This window comes from Epinephelus fuscoguttatus, linkage group LG17 (assembly GCF_011397635.1).
Source record: "Epinephelus fuscoguttatus linkage group LG17, E.fuscoguttatus.final_Chr_v1".
In the NCBI taxonomy this organism is placed as follows: domain Eukaryota; kingdom Metazoa; phylum Chordata; class Actinopteri; order Perciformes; family Serranidae; genus Epinephelus; species Epinephelus fuscoguttatus.
Genome location: NC_064768.1, coordinates 10,080,174 through 10,103,300, shown reverse-complemented (window position 1 = coordinate 10,103,300; position 23,127 = coordinate 10,080,174). Strand labels below are relative to the sequence as shown.

At 40.2% G+C, this 23,127-nt stretch overlaps 1 protein-coding gene across 1 annotated transcript in view; it reads left to right on the top strand.

The window, feature by feature from the left end:
- The first annotated feature begins 2,001 nt into the window (after nt 1-2,001).
- clcn1a (chloride channel, voltage-sensitive 1a) overlaps nt 2,002-23,127 on the top strand; it is a 69,004-nt gene continuing 47,878 nt past the window's right edge. Inside the window, exons 1-11 of the mRNA XM_049602453.1 lie at nt 2,002-2,069; nt 12,732-13,032; nt 13,127-13,258; nt 13,594-13,722; nt 16,770-16,903; nt 17,076-17,153; nt 17,274-17,352; nt 17,630-17,755; nt 19,601-19,685; nt 19,912-20,013; nt 20,318-20,402. Of these exons, the coding sequence (XP_049458410.1) occupies nt 2,019-2,069; nt 12,732-13,032; nt 13,127-13,258; nt 13,594-13,722; nt 16,770-16,903; nt 17,076-17,153; nt 17,274-17,352; nt 17,630-17,755; nt 19,601-19,685; nt 19,912-20,013; nt 20,318-20,402 (1,302 nt within the window). The 5' untranslated portion in view covers nt 2,002-2,018. The remainder of the gene's footprint in view (nt 2,070-12,731; nt 13,033-13,126; nt 13,259-13,593; nt 13,723-16,769; nt 16,904-17,075; nt 17,154-17,273; nt 17,353-17,629; nt 17,756-19,600; nt 19,686-19,911; nt 20,014-20,317; nt 20,403-23,127) is intronic.

Below are 23,127 nucleotides of genomic sequence, written 5' to 3'. Positions count from 1 at the left end.
ACAAGACGTGAGTTTCAAAATAAAACAGGAAACACAAGAAACATGAGAATGTGACATTTGCAGCTTTTGTGCTAAACGTCATTGTAGTGACCTTGTGGCTCCTTGTACAATCCATCCAATAAGGCCACAGTTTTAATTCTCACATCAGCCAGTGTTTGTGAGCCATTTGTCTGCTGAAAGTTTCATTCAGGAAGACTATGAAACTGCACTGTATTGTTATGCAGACTTTCTGTTTTTGGTTTCCTCCATAGGACTGTCACAGCAAAACAGGCAAAAATCTGTCAAACCTGTAAACCTTGCTTTGGCAAACCAAATCATGGCTGCCTCTAGACAGCGTGCTGCAGTTGTTGTTGTTCTCCTTCTCTGTTAACTGGCAGCTCGCAAACCTAGTTTTAAGGTACATGTACTACAACCCACTGTGGCGGTTTATAGATGCTGTCCTTGTTAAGTCAGTGAAAGCAGTCTGGCTTCATATTATCGGCGCTATTTATTGGTAATAAATAACCTATAAATAACCTATATATATATAATAGTAACCTTAATTATTGGAATAATGCCTTATTATAAAATGTCCCATTATCGGCCAATAATTTATCAGTCCGATATATATCATGCATCCCTACTTATTTTTGATGTTTGGCAGAATCTAATTTGTCCACCCTCGGTATAATAGTGTCTGTCAGCAAACAGTCACTTAGGATGATATAAGACAGGGACCACACAGGAAGCATGTCTGCATTTAAAGCGGTACACAGCACATCCAGAAATGTTGTACCATCCTTTCCCATGCTAGGAATTATTCCTGGGCTGAAACCAGTAATCTTGACCACTGAAAATCTATTGGGTGATGTCACAGAGAACACAGTAGGGAAGCAAACATCCTTGACAACACTACTGGATCTGCCTTGTTACGTCATTGCACCGCCTTTTCTTATGACTAGAATCAAATCCAGGCCAACCAGGTGAAAACCAAGAAACCATATCACCTGATCATTAGATGACATGATGATACTAGTCTCGCTCACCAGACCTTTCTCAAGAAGACTCTCACTTTGAGATTGGAGAAAAAAACACCCCGGCTGCTTGTACTTCTTTCAACCAATCACAATCGTTCTTGGAGGTGCCACAGCAATGGTGCGCTTGCAAAAATATTGCCAGGGGGAAACAGATTTTGGTGTAACACGCCCACAAAAATATCGCCTACAGGACGCGAACCATGGCAGAAAAATGGCTACATCCCCGCAAGATCAAACACCGCAAAAGTTAGTAAAGGACGTGTTGAAAACGGTTGAAAACTGCAACACAACCGGAGGTGGTAGGGCGGGACTTCAGCAGGTGGCTCATTCTGTCCAATGAGAGGCTGATCTCTGAAGCAAACTTCCGCCCACTCAGACTATGATGATACAAATTTTAACCATCTTCAAAATCTGGTTTTCTTTTCAACATAGATGAGCCTAGCACATAGCATACAGTATATAAGTTTAACAGGAAAGGGAAGAGCTGATTCAGGTACTGCTGTGTTGCAAGCTTGATCGACTACTGAAGCACTAAGCAAAAAGGGGCGGGACTTAGGATGGAATAACCAGTGTATGCCTGAGCACTGCGTAACACCGACAAAGCTACCCATGTCTCTTTAGATGTTGAGCAAAAAAAAAATTTTGGTACAGTAAGTTGAATCACTATGAAATTTCTGACATTTAGTCTTTGTCCACTGCTGACTGAACTTCACAGGGGCTGGCAGATAGCTTGAGGCATGAGAGGGTAACCCCAGCTGGAGCTAGTTTGCACCATGTCAGAATATGTGTGTGAGAGAGAGAGAGAGAGTGTGTGTGTGTTTGTGTAGGGAGTACGTGCGTGTATATGTCTATCCCTGTGTGGTAATGCAGTGTATGTGTGTGTGTGTGTGTGTGTGTGTGTGTTTGCGCGAGTGTCCTGGCTGGGTGTCCAGAGCAGTCCTGGTAATGCTGAGACAGACGGTGAGCGGGTGGGTTTATTTTTGGGTCAGTGACAGTGTGTCAATGGCCGCAGATGCATCGGAAAGGAAGGCTCTGAGATACAAGCAGACCCTGGTGAGTGTCCCTGTCTTGTGCCTCTTATTCTCTCTCTATCTGTAGGTCTTTCTGTCCGTCTGCGTCCATCTGTTTGACTCTACGTCAGCCTCCGTCACCCTAATTCCTCTCTGTTGTTTGTCCGCAATTAAAATCACCCCTAAGTCACTCCTGTCATTCTTGCATGACGCACCTGTGTACACGTGCACTGATGGAGCTTGTCTAACTTATTGTGTGTGTCTGTGAATGAACCACATTGTGTCTGATGTGTGTGTGTGAGTTCTGGACATGGTGAAGACCAATTAGCTGATGTATAACAACAGAGTCACGCAACAGGTGCATAGACACTGTGCTCCTCCTTCACCCCTGATCTTGGCATGCACGTATACAAGTGCACACACACACACACACACACACACACACACACACACACACACACACACACATGCACACACACTGTCGCTGTCTTTCTGTTTCTTTCTTTCCTGACTGGCCACCTGTTTGCTACCCTTTCTGCGCCTCGTTTCCTAAGCCCCGCTGGTCTTAACACATCTAGGAATTACTTTTGTGATATGTGTGACACAGTATGTTGTGTGTGCACAGTATGTGTCATTCCATGTAAATCTTGGTCCATCTACAATGTGTGTGCATCCATATTTTTGCATGTGTGTGTTTGTGTTAATACCTCAGTGTGTGTGATTTTGTGTTCATTTGTGTGCTTGTCCATCTGTGTTCATAAAAAGGGAAACCCGATCATGCATTAGCAGAGGTGCTAATCTTCACCATTCATGCAGTAACATGTATGTTTTGTGGTGTGAAGGGTGTCTGAACATCTGGAGGATTATCATCATGGCCTTGGGATGTTCCCTTATAGAAGACTGAATGTTCTCAGTTGTTTAGGGATGTACATTGAGAGACCAGAAAAATAGAAACACTTGGAGGTTGTTTGGCAATGTGATGGAATAAGCCTGAAATAATTTATTGTTGTGAGTACTCAGGTATTGTTAAAAATGGTCCTGAGCACAAGATTAGCCTACACTAACAGATATTGAGTAGAAAAAAGTGAAAGAAAATGCTGCATGGAGCCTATCCCAGCTGACATTGGGTGAGAGGCAGGGTACACCCTGGACAGGTCACCAAACTATCACAGGGCTGACACATAGAGACAGACAACCATTCACGCTCACATTCACACCTACAGTCAATAGAGTCACCATTTAACCTGCATGTCTTTGGACTGTGGGAGGAAGCTGGAGAACCCACAAAAAACCCACGCTGACACAGGAGAACACGCAAACTCTGCACAGAAGCACCAGGAACCCTCTTGCTGTGCTAACCACCACACCACTGTGCCGTCCATGATTGGACTATATTTACGTCTCAGATAAAACTATGTGGCTTAATGTTGTAGCAGCACACTGAAAACTGAAAAATAATTGAAGCTTAATTCAAGAAATATTTTGCATGGTAGCAATCTGATTAAGTTCTTTTGAGAAATACAAAAGCAGTGTTTACACTCTGAAACGCATTCAGCTGCAGAGCCCCTGCAGTGTTGGTTGGCTGGTATGTGAGTCCTGGTGAATATGGTGACCTGCAGAATTGAATGGTTGTTGAAACCCTATGCCTATGAGTAGGAAGTTCAGGAAGTGCAAAGTCATGCAACCTGTGCATGTGTGTGAGTGCATTTTTGAAGGGCCATGCAGGCTTATGTTTACACTGTCATCCAAGAAAGCAGGGCTATAAACAGGAGTGTTGTGTCACTTGTTTTAACATGATTATTAGTTTTTGGTTACCTTAGTTTCAGTATTGCGACTACTGTAGGGTTAACTATTGCTGCTTTCACAGAATATTTACACAATGAGATTTCTGATAAATAATTATAGTAATGTGGCTATAATGACTAAGTGGGTAAAGGTCGATAATGCGTAAAACAGCTAGAACAATCTGGTAAATTTGGAAAATGACATCACTTTATTATAATGCAGCCTTTAACACTAGGAAAAGACAACACCTAAGATATTACATTATACAAAATCTAAGACAGTATCCATATCAGCATATCTATATTGTATCAATATATTTTGCAACCATACTTCTAAGTGCGTTTTTTGTGTATCTTCTCTGTGTATGTTGTGTGTTCTAAATAGAGATGCATGACATTGGATTTTTTACCAATATCTGATATTCCAGTATGTAACAACTCATTTGACTGATAACCAATACTGATATATTGATATCTACACTTTTTTCCCCACCTAATTTTAGTGATCGTCAAGTCCCTTCTGTAGTGGATTTAACTTCATATTATGCACGCATACTCTTATCGTGACGCCCACCAGCGGATGGAGACATGAAATAGCAGCTTTTCAATGTATGTAATATTCATTCATTGCACAAATTAAGTAAAAAGCGTGGCGGCCAATTCTGATTCATTTTTAAGTCATTATTGGCTACCGATATTATCGTGTATCTGTAGTTCTAATCACTGCATAGTTAATGAGGATAGCTGAATCTGAAACATCAATAAAACACAGTTAAGTAAATACACATAATAATAATAATCCTACTGCAATGGGATACAAAGGCAGGGCACGTTGCCAGAGTTGGCAGTCATGTGCAGAATGCATGGAGTTAAGTCCTTCTCTATTTTAGAAGACCTTCATATGCATTAGGTTTGACTTCAAATGATGGCTTATAATGGCATGCACTCACATTCAACTGTACACATGTAGCTCTGTGTGGAGGCATGTGGACATCAGAGGGCCCACAAATAACGTTCAGTGGAGCTCATTCTCACCATGTGATATGATCCACTTTGGAAAAAATATCATCACCCTGTCTCCATCACTACATCAGCAATAACTTTCCCTAAATATGTTTAAAAGCAGAGGGAATCCAGCCAGTGCAAGACTGTTGACATTTTGTCAAAATAATAATGAAACGGGTGCCATATCTCCATTTACATGTAGAACAAATGTTCACAGAATTTCCAGAAAATCTGCAAAAGAAAATACAAATTAATATTTCTGGGCTTGGTCATTGGGGGCTGGTAAAATATGCAAGTGGCTGCTAGATTTGCTTCACAGCCAAAGAAAGGTAATTATTAAGTGGGCGGTAGATTGTTGAATCAACTAGCCATGGTAGCAGGTGGACAGTGATATGCATTTCCATCCACCACTGTTATGGAAATATTAGGAGTTGTTGGAGATTAGCTCTGCAACTAATGGTTATTTCCACTGTTGATTAATCAGTTGATTTTTTTCATGATAAACTGATTAATTGTTTGGTCTATAAAATGTCAGAAAAATGTGAAATATGTTGATCAGTGTTTCCAAAAGCCAAGATGACTTTCTCAATGTCTTGTTTTGTCCACAACCCACTTATACGACAATTTACCTGTTACAGAGAAGTAAAGAAACCACAAAAAAAAGAAACGGAAATCAGAAAATATTCCCCCCCAAAAAATACTCAAACCAGTTATTCAATTATCAGATAGCTTGGTGATTAATTTGATAGTTGACAGTAGTTGATAGTTTGACTCATGACATAGTAGTTAATAGTTGCACTAATTGACTTGGTGTGGTGGGCGCCATTTAAACTAGTATCTAAGAAGAATGGGGGGAGTCAAATAGCAGCAACCAGACCTCAAATGGTGAAAACAATCTAGAAAACATAATGGGGTTGCGGTATTCCTGTTTGTGTCATGTCTTAATCTGAGGAATGTTACAGTCTCCTCATCACTCCACACAGATCTGATGTTTTCATCTGCCACAATTTCCACTGGAGCGTGAGGCGACGATGATTTATTTTCAAAGTGTTTCCAATTCACTTTGTTGCATTTTGCTTTTAATAAATACATTGACTTTTACACCCCAGCCAAGAGTAAAAACCTTTTTCTACAATATGCAGACTTTTTTTTTTTTTTTTTTTTAATTTCAGTGAGTTATTTTTTGTTTACTGATGTTGGCAGTTTTCAAAAGGTGATAACATCAGGTGATGGCAGCTGTGGTGGCTCAGGAGATAGAGTGGGTTGTCCACTAATAAAGTCTGCTTGATGAAGTATTCTTGTGAATGTTTGACTAATGAGCAGGTAGCACTTTGTATGGTAGCCTCTGCCACTAGTGTGTGAATAAGTGTGGGAATGGGTGGACGTGGCATGTAGTGTAAAGCACTTTGAATGCTCGGAAGAGTGGAGAGGTGCTACACAAATGCAAGTCCTTCCATTTACCATGAAAGCCTGGAGAATCTCAGTTTAACCCCTCTGTTACCAAAATCTTTTGAGCAGGGTTGGTCAGTTTATACTTCCTCTCTGTATGTCCTTGAGGGACTAAAAGACAGCTGGAAGGACAGAGAGACATAGGAGAAACTGAGGAATATGTTGAGCCATTGAAAGGTACACTGATGGTGAGGGAGAGGGAGAGAGGTGTGGGAAGTGTAATGAGGAATATTGGATCACACTGGTGCTAAATTTAGCCCCGAGTAGTGTTTCACCAGCAGAGAGTAGGGGGCAATGAAGGAAGGAGGTAAGTGATTAGTGCAGAGTAGAATTTCTCTGCTCAAGAGGGAAAACAGGAAGGAGAGGTGGAATGAGGTAAAGGAGGAAGAGTGAGGCAAGGATGGATCTCTGACAGCATGGCCAACTCTGCGGTGGCCATGTTTGAGGTCCTCCTGTCTGGGATTCATGGCAGTGAACAGCTGACTGCATTTTTAAACACGCACCTTGGGTGTCTCGACTAAATCAAATAGAAATGTTCAATCTATGTGGAGTTTGAGAAGTTATTATGTTAGCACTAAAGTATTCTATAATAGTAAAGTGGTCAGCTGACATACATTTCTATTTATTACTGAGACACACTTTTAACAAGATTTATTTTTATAAATGTTGCCTAAACATCACACAAACAATTATTTACTAGCCTTGGTTTTTCTTAAAAAAAAGTTAACAAAAAACAATCATTGATGAGGTGTGTATGCATCTCTAGGGCTCATGTTAGGCGGCAGCCACGCGAACACGTTTTCATTTTAAAACACATTATGAAACAAAAACGAACTCCATACACACAAGCATTTTAGCGCTGATTCAGAAATAATCTTTGTCCGTACTAACACACCTGAAAAGGCATATCACATGACCCTTCACATACACTGTACATGCATGTGCCAGTGAAAGCAGAAGGCAGATCGTCTACTCTGCGGTTTGTTGCTACAGAGATGTGTTCTGTTTTCCTTATGGTGCTTCGTTGTGTGCTGGTGTTATGCCCAATGCATGAATGGCTGATGTGCAATACTGTTATGTGTATCATGTGTTATTATGTCTTTATGGTGTTTGCTTCACTTCTTCTGGGCTATTATTGTAAGGCAGGAATACTTGTGCAGTCCCTGAGTCCAAGACAAATTTCCTTACAGGGTCAAGAAAGCATATTGTATCGTATCATATTGTATCGTATCATATCGTATCGTATCATATCGTATTGTGTCATATCATATTGTATGGTATCGTATCATATCATACTGTATCATATCGTATCGTATCATATCATATCATATCGTATTGTGCCATATCGTATTGTATGGTATCGTATCATATCATATCGTATCATATTGTGTCATATCGTATCGTAAGACGTTCAAGTCAATTACTTTTCTTTCTTTTTTTCCTTTTTCTTTTTGGTATGTGTGTTTCCCTTTGTATCAATCTGGGTCCCCTCTCAAAATTTGGAGGTTTTTGCAGGTCCATGAACGCAGCACGGAACTGTTCATGAGTTCCTATTCCTCATTAGTGGTTTGTAGACTTTAAATTGTGGGGTAGATAATTGTGATCAGTTGTTCTGATCTGATCTGATCAGAGCTGATCAACTCTCTCTGTCTCCCCATTTCACACTGTCTTGTACATTAAAGGCAAAAAGCCCCCCCCAAAAAAATCTTCACTATGCCTGGCATTCTGCTTTTCTCCCAGTGCTCAGAGTACACGCTGCACTCCCAAAGTGTGGTGCAATGGAAAACCAAACTGTACAGATATTCCAACCGAGCTAATGATAAATGGTCCGTCTCCAAAAGTAAAAAATCAATACATGGCCAATTTGTGTCAGTATGAGGGGCCTGTATACTTTGTGTCTGTATGTTTGTTATACAGAAGCTGCCAAGAAAGCCATTTCTGCATGAATGAAACTATTTCTTCAATCTAAAGAAGAATCAGTGTGTGGTGTGTGCAGTTACTCAACGTGTGATGTTGACAGTCTATCATGTATCTGTCTGGCATTACATGATGGTAAGGTGATAGCTGCCACCTTTCAGGTTCATTTTCGTGCACTCTTTGTGTGTAATGCCGCAGCAGACATGAGCTTTCAGGACATGTCAGGAATAATCCATGATAGGAAAATCCTCCCTTCTCAGAATGCATGGAACATCTTTATTTCTTGTGCATTTCATTTTAAAAATACTTGGTCTGCTAAGCAACAGTATTCTTGGGTTAGAAACAACATGCTGTGTTACATTTAACATTGAACACATGAGCGTCTATTGTTTGAGTCTGTGTCGTGTGTTGGCATTCAGTTAAAGCACATTGTGTATTATGCTGCTCAGGTTTCACTGTGCGTTGACCGGCGTCTCTACTCACACAGCATTGTTAGTACCTTATGTGTGTGTGTGCATGTGTGTGTGTGTGTGTGTGTGTGTGTTAATCCATCTGTCTGTTTGTCCATCAATCTATCTGTCCATGAACCTGCTAAATTAGAAGCTGTTGAAAGGTTACTGCACTGACGTCCAAAGTGTCAGCACCAGACACAACTTATCAGCATGTCAGTTGTATTCCTGGAGTTGTTTTGTCTGCTGTCGATGTACCAAGAATATAAATGAGCCCTGGTGTATTATTTGTGCTATAGTGCTGGAGTATTAGACAGTGCTTCAATGGTGGACAGCAATGAATTGTGATTATTTGGGTGTCTGAGCAGTGCAAATAAGGGAAATGACTTCAAGTTCTGAGCTGACAAAAGTACAGCAGGCATTTTTTTAAATTATACATATATGGGTACAAAATTAACCAAGATTAAGTTTAAAGTCTACTCACAAATTTGAACCTTTGTGACTTTACTGACCTCTAGTGTCCATACATAGTATTGTTTGTTGTTACTGTAGTTGTCATCGGAATTTTGCACTTCATGTAAGTGATGTGAAATTTCATTATATAAAGACTGCACCAAATTTCACAGTGAAATGGTTTAAAGACAGAAGACGAAAAAGAAAAAAGAGTCAAATAGCTTGATATTCTATACTTGGAAGCTTGATTAGTGTTTATATATTTTTATGCCTCTGCACTAACAATAGCTGTGGACGCAGGCATTATGTTTTTGTGTTGTCTGTCCAGCTATTCGTCCTGAGGAATTTCCTCAAATTAGGCACAAATGTCTACTTGGACTCAAAAATAAACTGCTTAGAATTTGGTGGTTTAAGGTCAAAGGTCAAGGTCACTGTGACCTCATAAAAAATATGTCTTTGGCCATAACTGAAGAATTCCTATACTAATTATGACTAGATTTCACACGTTGCATGTCTAATAGGATAAAAAGATGATGTGATGATATTATATATCCCAAGGTCAAAGGTCAACTTCACTGTGACACCATAATGTTTTCAGCGTCATATCTCAGGAACAGAAGAGGAGACATTTGGTCAGATACTGAACTGTTGACTCTAATCCTGAGTGTCCACCTTGAAACTCTGCTGATTGTGTAGATCCTCTGTGCTGTCAGGAGGGAAGATGTGTGTGAAGCATCCATGTTTTCACAAACTGTAAGAGAAACCTGACTGGTTCCTGGAGGCATATTAACATGAACCAGTGTGTTTTTCTCTTTAACTACCGGCACACAGTACTGGCACTACAGAAAGGGCTTATTGTAATTACGTTATTTAAAAAATAGAGGGGGGAAAAAGGAAGCGTGCACTATATAGTATAGTGTGGCTTATATTGGAAGTAGGGTTAAGCAATTTATCTTTTATATCGACATCATGATATGAGGCTAGATATTGTTTTTGGAAATTGTAATTCAGTAAGACTGCACCTATCGTTCATTTTTTTCTCAATTAATCTAACAATGATTTTTTTGATTAGTCGATTAATCTAAAGACTAAATTTATCAATTATTCTGATGATTTTATTTTTATTACTTGATTACTTTAACAATTAAATTACCTAAATAAAATCAATATATAAATCATTAATATTTAAATAATTTATTTAATCATCTTTGCTTAAAAATAGTAATAGTAAAATCTGTCTAATTTCCACATCACTGCTGTCATGATATTAACAGCAACAACAGTAATAACAATAGACTCTATTTGTCAGATGCCTGATTACAAGAATACTGTCCCTCCAAATCAAAAGCATTGCTGTGACACATACATTAATTTAATCACTGTATATCACAGCAGCCATTTCCCTTATATGGAGAATCACTTGCAACGAGCAAATTTATTTTTACATTGTCATCATTTTCTCACTCATTTATAGAAGTTAAAGGAACGGCTGAATAACAACCCAAGGTTACACATGGTGTAACATTAGCAGCGGTGCAGAAAGTTTAATTGTTATATTATTGTAATATTTTTGTATTGTCTTTTCCTGGTATTAAAAGCTGCATTCCAGTAAAGTGTTCTTACCAGACTCCTCTAGCTGTTCTAATGTTTATGAAAGCCCCGATTGTCACTTCTACAATGTCAACACAATATCCATATTGAGGCATTTGGTCAAAAATATTGTTTTTTGATTTTCTCCATATCACCAGCACTAGTTGGAAGTATGTGAGGAAAGGATGAAACAAATGCAGGAGGGTATATCCTGCTGAAGAAGATATTTGTGCTAGTGAGAGAGAGAGAGAGAGAGAGAGAGAGAGAGAGAGAGAGAGAGAGAGAGAGATGAGAATTGATCTCTTCCCCAGATGTCCCAGGCAATTTTCATGGAGTCTGTCCAGAGGTGATAAATTGAGAGGCAGAGCCCATGTTTCCGTTTCCATTAGAGCTGTTTGGGTCAACACGTGGTGCTGTCTATTTATAAAGTGGACTCTTCTCTGCCAGGGTGCCAGAAGGAGAGTACTATCACTCTCTACATTCTCACTTTCTCAGGAACTACCTGTACATGTTTATGTCTAATAAATGAATGCTGGATAACTGTCATATTTGCTCTGTTCTCTACTTATTGATAAGGGTGCACCGATAAGGATTTTTGGGGCTGATCACCAATTGCTGGAAGCAGTATTGGCTGATAGGGTTGGGCTGGTGTTAGATTTTTCAAACCAGTTTGATATCAAGAGCCGGGCTGGCAACACATTCTCACTCCGACCTCGACGTGCAAGGTACCCTGGGTGCGTTGGTTGTTGACGTTCTGGGACACCATGTCAAGTTCTGCCTGTTACATGCGTTGTCTTCTTTCAAGAAACTTCTGTTTTCACAGGAAATTTAACATTTACATACAGACAGACATACTATGTCCACCACAAATTGCCCTTTTTTTTCACTTCAACAACGAACACACATGGTAAGGTTTAGGCAACAAAAACAAGTGGTTAGGTTTAGGAAAAAAAGAACAGGGTTTGACTTAAGGATCTTACGGGATGCGAACACTGCTCTGTTGGGTGAAAGTCGATGTTTGTTTGACCCATCCACCACAACCCCCAGCCTGCCCCACTCAGACATTCGCTGCCTTAACTTTCATCCCTCTCCCACCACATTTCCCCGGTGGCTGCTGGGCACTGTTAAACTATGCTATACTAAACTTTACTCATGCAAACGTTAAAGGGCAGGTTTTTTCGTAGGAGTCTGATGCCGCAAATCCCTGCCCAAGCGATGGACTTCGATGACTTCGGAGTGAGACCGGGCTCAGACTGGACCAATATACTGAATTTTGACACTATATTAACAAATATAACTTGCCTGTGGATGAAATAAATACAATTTCATATAAATAAACATTTGAATTAAAGCTAACTGTGCACAGCACACCAAGTTAGAATCAATAAATGAGGCAACTAAAGTTGATTTCGGAGCCCTTTAAAAAATTTGTTTTAGTTCTGTGTCAAATGTCCTCATTAGTTTTTACCATATTTAATCAACCTCATCTTGTTTTTTTTTCATATCATTTATGTGACTGAAGACCATGATGATATAGTATTAAGCATACACATAACATTCAAAAATAAGTATAAGTTGATTAAAAGTCTGGCCATTTCCAGCCTTTCCAACCTCTCCAACATGTAACAAGCAGAAACTGCACATTTCCTGACAGTATTTTGAAAAGACACAATCCATGTATTAAGCATGAATTGATATGCAGTCCCTGAGCATCTAAAACAGACGTAGGAAGGGACCTAACTTGTCATATTCAGACATGGCGGTCCAATGACAAAGTGACAGTGTTTGACGAGTTGGGATGAGAATTTGTGGCATTATAGTCTTATCTTAGTCAATGAAAACTGCAACTATTTTAGTCTAGTTTTAGTCAATGAAACATTTTAGCGGCGAGAGATAAATTCTCCCGCTTGTTTTGTGTCATCTGATTGGCTCGTTTGATTGGCCTCTAACTGCCAGTCAGATTATTTAGAATGAATGTTGACTGACAGTGATCAGTGGCTGATTAATCAGACCATTCTTACTAATTGATTAATGGGCTGTTTTCCAATTGATTGACAGCTCTATGGGGAGTACCAAGAGAACCAAGGAGGCTCTGGCAGACGGGAGGCCACACGCCTGCTGACAGAGAGACAGATCAAGAAACATGGCAACCATCACCACAGCCACGGCAAGACACGACATGGCCGGCGCAGCCATGGTCAAAATGGATACCACAGTAGGCATCAACACAGCTACCACAGCAGACATAGGAACAGGCGTCAGTCCAACATGGAGGCGGGGGATGAACGAGACGAGCAAACAGCTGAACCTGACCTCACGTCCTCTATAAAGAAGAAACGCTCCTACTCCAAATGTAGAGGTGAGCCTCCACAGAAAGGATACAAAGTAAATAGATAGATTAAGTCCTCAGTACTCCTTTTTTGTGAGCTTTCGATGTGTTTGGTTTTTTCCAGACTGCATAGCACGGGTGCAGCGATTCCTTGTGACCAGGTTAGGAGAGGACTGGATCTTCCTTGTTCTGCTGGGCATCACAATGGCACTGGTCAGCTGGACAATGGACTATGCAAGTGCAAAGAGCCTGCAAGGTAGGACTACAGAACCCATAATGCATTGCAGAAGCCGTTAAAGGGAAAGCCAGTGCACAGTAGATCACATATTTGCATCTTTCTTCTCCCTGAATTTTCCTTTATGAGAGGTCAATAGCTAGACTTTACTATATAGAGCAACTTTACCTTCTGTCTCCTACTTCTGTCTTCAGTTCTCTCTCTTGCTCTCCTATGTTAACCCCTTTCTCTTTACTTACTCCTTCATTCCTGCTAATCATCCTTCTTTCTTCCTTTCAGTCCATTGTTCTTTTGCTTTTTTTCCTGTTTCTTACACCTCCACAACCTCTTTCTTTCTCCCTCTCTCCCTCCTTCAGCCTATAAATGGATTTATGGGGAGCTGAGGGGAAACATCCCCCTGCAGTACCTGGCTTGGGTTTCATATCCCCTGATCTTCATCCTGTTCTCCTCCCTCTTCTGTCACCTGGTCGCTCCTCAAGCTATCGGTCTGTACCCCTTTCCTCCTCATGGCTGTGTTCTCATGCTTCTCTGTGCTCATCTGTTTCTGGTTGTGAATTATTACTTGAAAGTGCCCGTGACATGACTAGCAGAGTGCAATTTGTTTTTGCGTATTTATATGTAGGCTAGTGACTAGCAGCACTGACAGTGCTGACAGCGCAAACAATGCTAACAATGAATGGCGACAGCGCCAACAGAGCTAACCATATTACTAAGGGAGATCTGGGTTCAGATGGTGGTATAAGCAGTAACCGCTGTATGCATGGCTCCATGACGGCCCCATAACTGCTAACTAGCTTGCAGGTCCTATATGCCAGTCAGTATTTAGCAGAATTAAGAGTCATGGGAATAATTAGAGACATCCTTTCATTGGAAGCAAAATTAGTATGCGCACCCGAGTGCAGGATTGTTTTCCAGGAAATGGGAAACTCTAAAATATCCTCAAGAATACCTACAAAACAACATTTATGTCATTATTAGGCCAGATACCAGCGTATAGGTGACAATCAGTTCAAGACATATGCTAACTAAAGTATCTATTTTGATGTCATGAGAACTTTAAGATCTTGTGCATATTAGTTGGTGTATACTTAAATTTCTGTCAGCAACATCACATAGTGGAATAGACCCTCTAAGGGCCGATGTCACAATGACATAATTTCATTAGCTGGAGGCAAAACACGACTCACCACCACAGGGCTGTAGGCTACATAGGAGTCTTAAAATGTTGTCTTGTTGTGTTATTGGGTTCCAGAATAGAAGGAGTCATGGCTCAAAGCTTCAATTTTATCGCATACCAGCTGCCGTTGCCTGTCAACAAAAACAACTATGGTTAAATGTGATAAGTCGAAAGGACTGGACAGAGGCAATCATCAAAAATGCTGCATGTGCAGAGCATCCTTCATATTAGGTTAAGGAAAAGGTACTGTTGTAGGGATGGATAATGTTATGTGTATTAAGGGTTATCATGTCCACCTCATCAGAAATTGGGGAGGTATTAAAGCTACTCTTAACTTTCTTGCATTTTACACAGCACTTAGAAAAAATTTGAACATCCACAACTCCCGCCTCCCTCCAAAGTCCCATCCCTACTCCTGCAACTCCACCGCCCTCCAAAGGCCTACTCCCCCCTCCTCCATTACGTCCTCATTACGTCTATGATAGACATAGGCGCTGGCAAGGTAATGTTAGATACGCAGAAGAGGAGAGCAAGTGTAACGTTACAGCCAAGACAGTCAAACGCAACCCCAGAGTTTTAAAACTTAACCGGAGTCAGTGATGACTGATGAGTTTTAGAATAAGGTTACAGTGCTAACGTTAGATAGTAGCGTTAACGTTACTAGTAAGTGGAAACGCACAAGGAAGATAGCGTTAATGTGTCAGAGGCTACGCTACAGTAGGCTAACGTTAGCCATTAGCAACTTGATGCTGTGTTGTCTTACATAACGTTATAGCCTATGTTACATTAGAGGCAAACTAAAAATACCTGTCCATATGCATCCGAATTTGGTCCGAATGCAATGATTGATAGGAGTTTTCTTAGAACCATATGAGAATTTTATAATTATGAGTTTGTATCTCTGGTGGAATTCACTTACATTTTAGTGTGCCATCAGCTTATTAATACCATTTTAACCTAAACAAAGAAAAGCGCAACATTTCCAGAAAGGTAAGTGTCACTTTAAGAGGAGTATTGGATTTCTCCATAAAGCTAACTTTGTAGCACATTAGCTAATGTTAGCTTCTATAGCAAAACAAACTGGAGGAAACCGTTCATGTGTTGCTCTCCTTTGTAAGATTGGCATAGTAATCAACCACAAAGCTGGCTATCCCACCTTCAGCGATCCTGTCAAATAATCCATCCACTGAGTGAGAGCATACGGGTTGGCCAATCTGGTCCTGTTGGTCAGTGTCTAATTATTCAAGTAACACTCATGGTCCTGGAAGTGAGTGACCTGACATGGTGCACTCATAAATTCAGTCTGACACTAAAATGAAACCTCTGTTGGTCAAAGAAATGGAGTGTTATATTTCTATACATTAACAAAAGGTTACGTTAATCACACATTCACTCTACTCGGCACTCTGCTGCTCTGTCTCCTCACACAGAGGGCCCAGAAAGCGCTCTGCCACTGAGGGAGTTCTCTGGATAACGGAACGGTACACTCCGACAGAGCTCCGAATTTACAAACGGTCCAGTTTGTGCCAGAGTGTGCTCCATCACTCAGAATGAGTTTTTCTGAATGTACCACTCATGTATCATCTTCCTCAACTGTCCAAAACAAACCCACAGAACTTGCTAGCTAGCGCTACCTAATGCCTGTGAAAAAGGGTTTTTGCATCCGGCTAAGCCACGCCCACTGAAATAATGTCATACTGTTTACTAAGAGTAAAGAGGTCTATAGTTATCTCAGCTAACAAACACCTATGCTGTAATCCTTACTTTATGAAACAGACAATCTGGCAACTGAGCTGGGGTAAAGAGCAGATAAAGTGGTGGAACTGGCAGGAAAGAAGTAATAAAGGACATATTATTACATGTGGCTGGAACTGAAATGAAAAGACAGTTAGTGATATGGAAAATCAGGCAGAATACTGAATGAATAAATACTGAGAGATCAGGAATGAGATCTGACAGTGACATTTGATTGGAATAAACCCTGTGAAGTCTAAGCCCTCCAGGTTGCCGGTTTACCTATCTCATCTTCAAAAGAATAGAATTTTTTCACAATATCTCCTATTTTTTTCCACATGAGATGATTACTGTTTGGAAACGACAGTATTCTGTGCAAAAATAAATGACAAACTAGGAAGGTGTAGCTTCTCTAAGCTAGAGTTTTAAGGTTATGGAACATGGTTGCTACTGTCCATTTGCTTCAGCATTAACTGGAATTTTCCATGTAATAATACGGTACTACTGCGGTATACAAGCTCCACACCAGTTTTGTTTTGTTTTTTTGTTTTTTTTTGCATAATATTAACTCTTTGTCTCCCCTTCCCTCCTAAACAACATCTGTTCCACCCTTTGTCTCAGGTTCTGGCATCCCAGAGCTGAAGACCATCCTGAGAGGTGTGGTGCTAAAGGAATATTTAACTCTCAAGGCCTTTATTGCCAAAGTCATTGGTCTGACTGCAGCTCTGGGCAGCGGGATGCCTGTAGGCAAAGAGGTGGGTCACACCGATTTTTACACATATTAACCAACGTTCTCTCCCTTTCCAATTTTTACGTAACCCAACCATCTGTGGTGTTCTTCGGTGTTGTTTTTGGTCTTGTACTGTACCTACTGCTATGTACATAATTTGGCTTAATTCTCCTGTTGTGCTTATCTCCTTCACCCAGGGCCCGTTTGTTCACATCGCCAGTATCTGTGCTGCAGTTCTCAGCAGGTTCATGTCCTTCTTTTCAGGAGCTTATCAGGTAAGCTGATGTCAGGAAACATTTTCATTTACATGCAATTGTGCAGGTGTGATTATAAATAATGTGTGTCTCATACGTTGTCTCGATCTTTAATCCTCTTCCTCCTCTCTGGATCAGTAGAATCCATACTGCTATACAGACATCCTGACAGTGGGCTGTGCTGTTGGGGTTGGCTGCTGCTTTGGTACTCCACTTGGAGGTACAGAGCCTTTTCTCTTGTATGTTCTTTGTCCCACTCACACATTCACATGTAGGAAATTTAGACTTATTTGACATCTATGCAAACAGGAAACTGACATTTTGGGCTCTGTTTATTAAAAAATAGCCCTGAATTAGAAGTTTGTACACACATTTGCCCTTTTAAAGCAAAGATCAGGTTGTTTGCATGTACATTTCTTTAGCTGTGGATTAGTGAATTGTTTTCAGTTCCTTGCTGTTTGATTGCCGGTTCTTCACCTTCTTTCTTTCTCCACCAGGTGTACTCTTCAGTATAGAGGTAACATCCACATACTTTGCTGTGAGGAACTACTGGAGAGGATACTTTGCTGCTACATTTAGTGCCTTCATATTCAGAGTGTTATCCGTGTTCAACAAAGACGCAGGTACGAATGGGAGAAAAATAATTGATGATACATCAATTTACAGGCATTCAAATGTTGTTTTAATGTTTTAGATACTGGACAATATTATGTTACTTTTTCCTTATCAAACATGCACTAGAGGGTGCCCCTGCTTCAATAATCAACAGCAAGTAAACTCATATATTTTCATTTACACTGTCTTAATGTGTGCACTGTGGGCACATTGTGCATTTACCACTAGATGGTGTACTCCTCCCCTGAGAGCAGCAGGATATTTAATGTCTGAGGTTACAAAGTGTCTTATAACAGACAGAAGATAAGATAGTCAAGTGAGTTCCAGACAAAGAAATATCTTAATTCAATTAGCTGTGTTAACACTTTGACATGACCTTGCAAAGGGGTTTTTATCAGTACTGAAAAATACAGAAATGATGTATAACCATTTTACCTGGTCCTATATCAACCTGCAACAGCTGAACCTGTAAATTTAAGTGGGACCAATTATGCTTTTCCTTAAATTCTAACATATTATGTTACAGTGTTGGATGTTGATATTAAATCTGGCCAGAGTATTAAATAATGAGGTAAACTTATATAAAAGTAGTCCCTGTAAATAAATCCTTAGGCTTCAGTGTGTTTTCACTACTCTGTTTCCAAGGTTTTTTCCTACTTTGGAGACCAGCTGATTTCAGCTTGTGACAGATTTCTTTATATGGTCATCTGCTTCAGGCATGCTACTGAAAGTGTTTATATTATGTAGCCTACATTGCTACATGTCGCTACATGCTAACGTCAGAGAAACTTGTAATCTTGGTTGCTGATTGTAATTCCACCCTGCTTTTGGATCATACTCCTGCTGGAACATGTCTGGTTGTAAAGGTTTTGGTTCAGAAGCTTATATTGGTGAATTTTCCAATTCAATTCAATTTAATTCAATTTTATTCATAAATCCCAATATCACACATCAGAATTTGCCTCAGAGGGCTTTACAGCATACGACATCCCTCTGTTCTTGGACCCTCACAGCTGATAAGGAAAAACTCCCCAAAAAACCTTTAAAACACAGTGTCTCAGACAGACGGTGAATACAGGTATACAGTGTTTTTATGCCTCCGTGCCGATGACAGCCATGGCTGGACAAATTATGTTTTTTGATTGTCCGTCCCATTCTTGTGAACCTGAAATCTGAAGAACACCTTTAGGGATTTTTCTTTCTCAGATTTTGTACAAACATCCACTTGGACTCAAGAATGAACAAATTATATTTTGGTGGTGAAGGTCAAGGACACTGTGACCTTGTTTGTCTCATTCCTGTGAACAGAAGTGTTTTGTTTTTTTGTTTTTTTTAAATCCGGCACAAACATTCTGTTAGACTTAACTATGAACTGATTAGATTTTGATGGTCGAAGGTCACTGTGACTTTCTATCCGTCTAATTTTTGTCAACGTCAAGAACACCTTGGGAGAATTTCTTCAAGTTTGGCACATATGTTCACTTGGACTCAACAGAAATTGATTCGAACTGATTCAATTTTGGTAGTTAAAGATCAAGGTCACTGTGACCTTGCATCTGTCTCATTCTTGTGAATGAGGTATTTTACGAATACCTAAAATGAATTTCTTCAAATTTTGCAGAATACATTCATGTGGACCCAGTGATGAACTGATTAGAATTTAGAAATTAGTTTAAAAACTTCATTTAGTTTGAACAGCCTGTAAACATGTTCCAGGAGAACCCCAGATTACAAGTGTGAACCTGAAAATGAGAAATGAACATAACAGGTTCCCTTTAAGACAATCACTTATCCGTCATCAGACTAAATAAGTTCTCTAAACTTCACCCCTTTGCCTTTTCTTCATCTTCCAGTAACCATCACTGCTCTGTTCAGGACAAACTTCCGTATGGATTTCCCTTTTGACCTGCAGGAGCTGCCAGCATTTGCCATCATTGGGTGAGATAAAACTGAGAAAAAAACATATATGGCCGCACTTCTGTGTGTGTGTGCGCACACCTGGTGTGTGTTCAAACTTCCTAATGGACAAGATGGAAATTTTTAAATTCAAATTCAAATTGTATGCAAATGTAGCATTTAAAACACAGAGAACATACAAAACACAGTTGTTACACGTAAATAGATGCCTTAACTTAGCTTACGTGAGTATTATTTGTTTGTGCAGGATCTCCTGTGGGTTCTTGGGGGCGTTCTTCGTCTATCTCAACAGACAGGTTGTGCTGTTCATGAGACGGCCCAACGCCATGACCCGCTTCCTGACCAAACAGTGAGTCTGTATGCATCAATAGGGTTGATATTTTTAATTGTTGTTGTCATTTCAAAGCCTTAAGGATGGTATGAAGTCTTCATACAGTTAATATTCAGTGCACATACATAGAGTGTAAATTATACTCAAAATTTAATATTGTTTAATGCTTAAATATATATTCTCTGCTTTAATTTTTAGTGAAGACTTGTTGATTATAGTTTATAGGCTTGTGCTTTAGATGTTTTATTTAGTATTTTGATTATTAGAGATGATTACTAATGTTTGTTTCATTCATTAAGCATTTTTCTGTTGTCCCTTCCAGCCGGCTGGTCTTCCCTGCTGTGGTAACCCTGGTCATTGCCACCTTGACCTTCCCACCTGGGTTTGGACAGTTCATGGCAGGAGAGGTCAGAGTTCATATTGTGTTGTTCCACTATCTCATGTAAATAAGGAGAACACAGGTCATGTGAATCTGTTTGTACCTCCGTGCAATGCTGACAGCAACAGAGAAGTGATGATCAATAATCAGCAGTAAATTACCCCACAAAGGCAAACAGCGGTTACTAATTTACTCATTATAAAACACCACTGCTACACCTGCTTCAGACCAAGACAGTGCAAAGTTATGGTGTCCAATTTCCATCTACAGGCCATGATGTATCATAATAGAGAGCGAAATCCAGCATTTTTTTTGACTTTTTGCATTCTTAGGTAGGCATCATCACAGACTAGGGCAGATACCCTGTGGTCGGCTGGTTGGTCAATATGCTCTGATCCGTCCAATCCCTAGTGTTGCTGTCATGAAGTCGTATGACCAATCAAGTGTTTTTTCCGAGCTGAAAATACCAGGCGCTGTTTTTGAAAATGCTCTTCTAGGATCACTAGAGTGCTGTGAAAGCAAACTGCCTGTGGTACATGGTAAATGGACTGCACTTGTATAATGCTTTTCTAGTCTTCCAACTACACTACATGTCACATTCACCCATTCACACACATTCACATGCTGGTGGTCGAGGCTACCACGCATGGTGCTACCTGCTATTCGGTAACCATGGATAATTCAACATGCAGACTGGAGTGGGATTGAATCACCAATGGTTCAATACTTGTACGAGAAAAGTGTAGCAGTTGATCTCTGTGGTGTTTGTCCCGCCCCTCCTCCACTGTGGTTGGAGCGTTGGATATAAAGGGAAGGTAACAAGCAGCTGCGACATTTTACCCAAAGCTGAACATTTTTCAGCTCTCGACAACCAGAAAAAAATACCAAACGTGCATTGCCCATTGAGAGTAAACACTCAGTGGCTCATCACGCATCGTAGAGAAAATATGCAGTGCTCCCATTGCAATGAATCAACAAGAATATGCTGGCCTAAAGAAAATACGCTTTGGTGGACAGAAAAACATAGTTATTCCTCATTAACCAATGGATTGGTAGAAGAGACAGTAGAATTTCAGTCGAACCAAGGTTTTCTTTGGTTGACTCAGCCCTACTACAGACCAGTAGACTTGATAAATAAAAGCCTGCTGTGTTCCGTTTACTAATGCTACATCACAGGATTTTTGGGTATTGAAGTTTCCAAACTGTGACCTCTTAGTGCCACAGGGAGCCACTAACATGAACAGTTGCTCTGTGCACCTTTGAGGAACAAACAGCAACAAACTTTGATCTGGCGATAGGGTTATGGGGCTAGGATGAATTCACTTTAGTGTGCAAGAAGCTGGAAATGAATCAATGGCATTCAAATCTACAGATTCATTTCTTTTTAAGATATTTTTGGGGGCTTTTGCCTTGATTTGATAGGACAGAAATAGTGTGAGAGAGATTCATTATTTTCAGTGTTTGGCAAAGTGGCAGGTCAAATCAAGTGGGACACCCTAATGTTTTTAGTAATTGGGGTGAACGGTTAAGATAAAGCTTTAAACTCTGTTGCTTAAGCATTAACTGAAAAAAACTATACTTTAATATTTGACCACCATCAGTTTATTAATGTGTATATGTGGCCTTACTATGATATCAGTGTCAGTGTTTCTACATGAATGGAAGCTGCTGTCCATAGACTTCTGTGTGTGCAGGAGTGTTATGTGAAAGCTCAGACAGCCATATACAGTATAAACAGCTCATCCGCCTAGAGCCAAGATCGAGTCATGTGTTTTTACACACACTTAGAATAGACCACTTAGTGTGAACCAGGTGTGTGTTTTGCATGTGTATCCATCTGTGTGCATATGTCAGTCAGCAACACTTTAACATGTTTTTTTTTTTTCCATGCCCTCAGTGCATGTCTTTCACACCCTCATTGTAGAAATGTCTCACACCTTTAGAACAAAGTCACACAGCATCATTTTAACACTGCAGGGGAATGAAGTGAATTTTAATGATTTCACTTTAGAAAATGAATTTGTATTTGACAGACACTTTCAACCCCCCCTAGAAAGTGTATATATAGCTTTTGGGGAATGAAATCCTTCCAATCCAACTTGATAGCGCAGCGCAGAGTGACAGAAGCAGCAGCGCAGAGAGAGGAGATTAAAAGCTACATGGGTTGTGAACCAGACGTGAACCCACAACTTCAAAAAGGCACAGGAAAGCCTATTATTACATCCAGCTCCGTCGAGGCCAGCAGCAGCCTTTCACAGATCCTCAGCATTTCCACTCACACACCCAACGACAAATTTCAGGGGCCTCATTTCAACCCTAGCTCCAACAGGAAGTACAAAAGTAGTAAAAAATTGAGATGACGAAGGTGTTGTTTTTCCCCAGCAGCGGCGTTATGCAGATGCGGGATGTGCTGCAGTTTGTGCCTGTGAGCAGATTCAGAGGCATCTATGCAAATGCGGTGCAAAATGGTTGAAGTGAATTAGTCATTCATGAGTCATCTAAAGAGAATGAGTCATTGGACACGGCCACCCGTACCCGTCTGCTTCTAGCTTTCTGGATGACTTCCTGCCTGTTTGTCCCACTTGACTTTCTTCTCCCCCTTTCACTTTTTTCTGCCTTTACTCTTTCCTTTTTTGCTTTCTTCCTCTTTTTTATCCTCTGTAACTCTATTCCTCCCTTTCATTTAATTTCATCTCCCCTTCCACCCATTATCTTCTCTTTCTTTTGCTGTCTTCCCTTCGCTCCTTCTATCC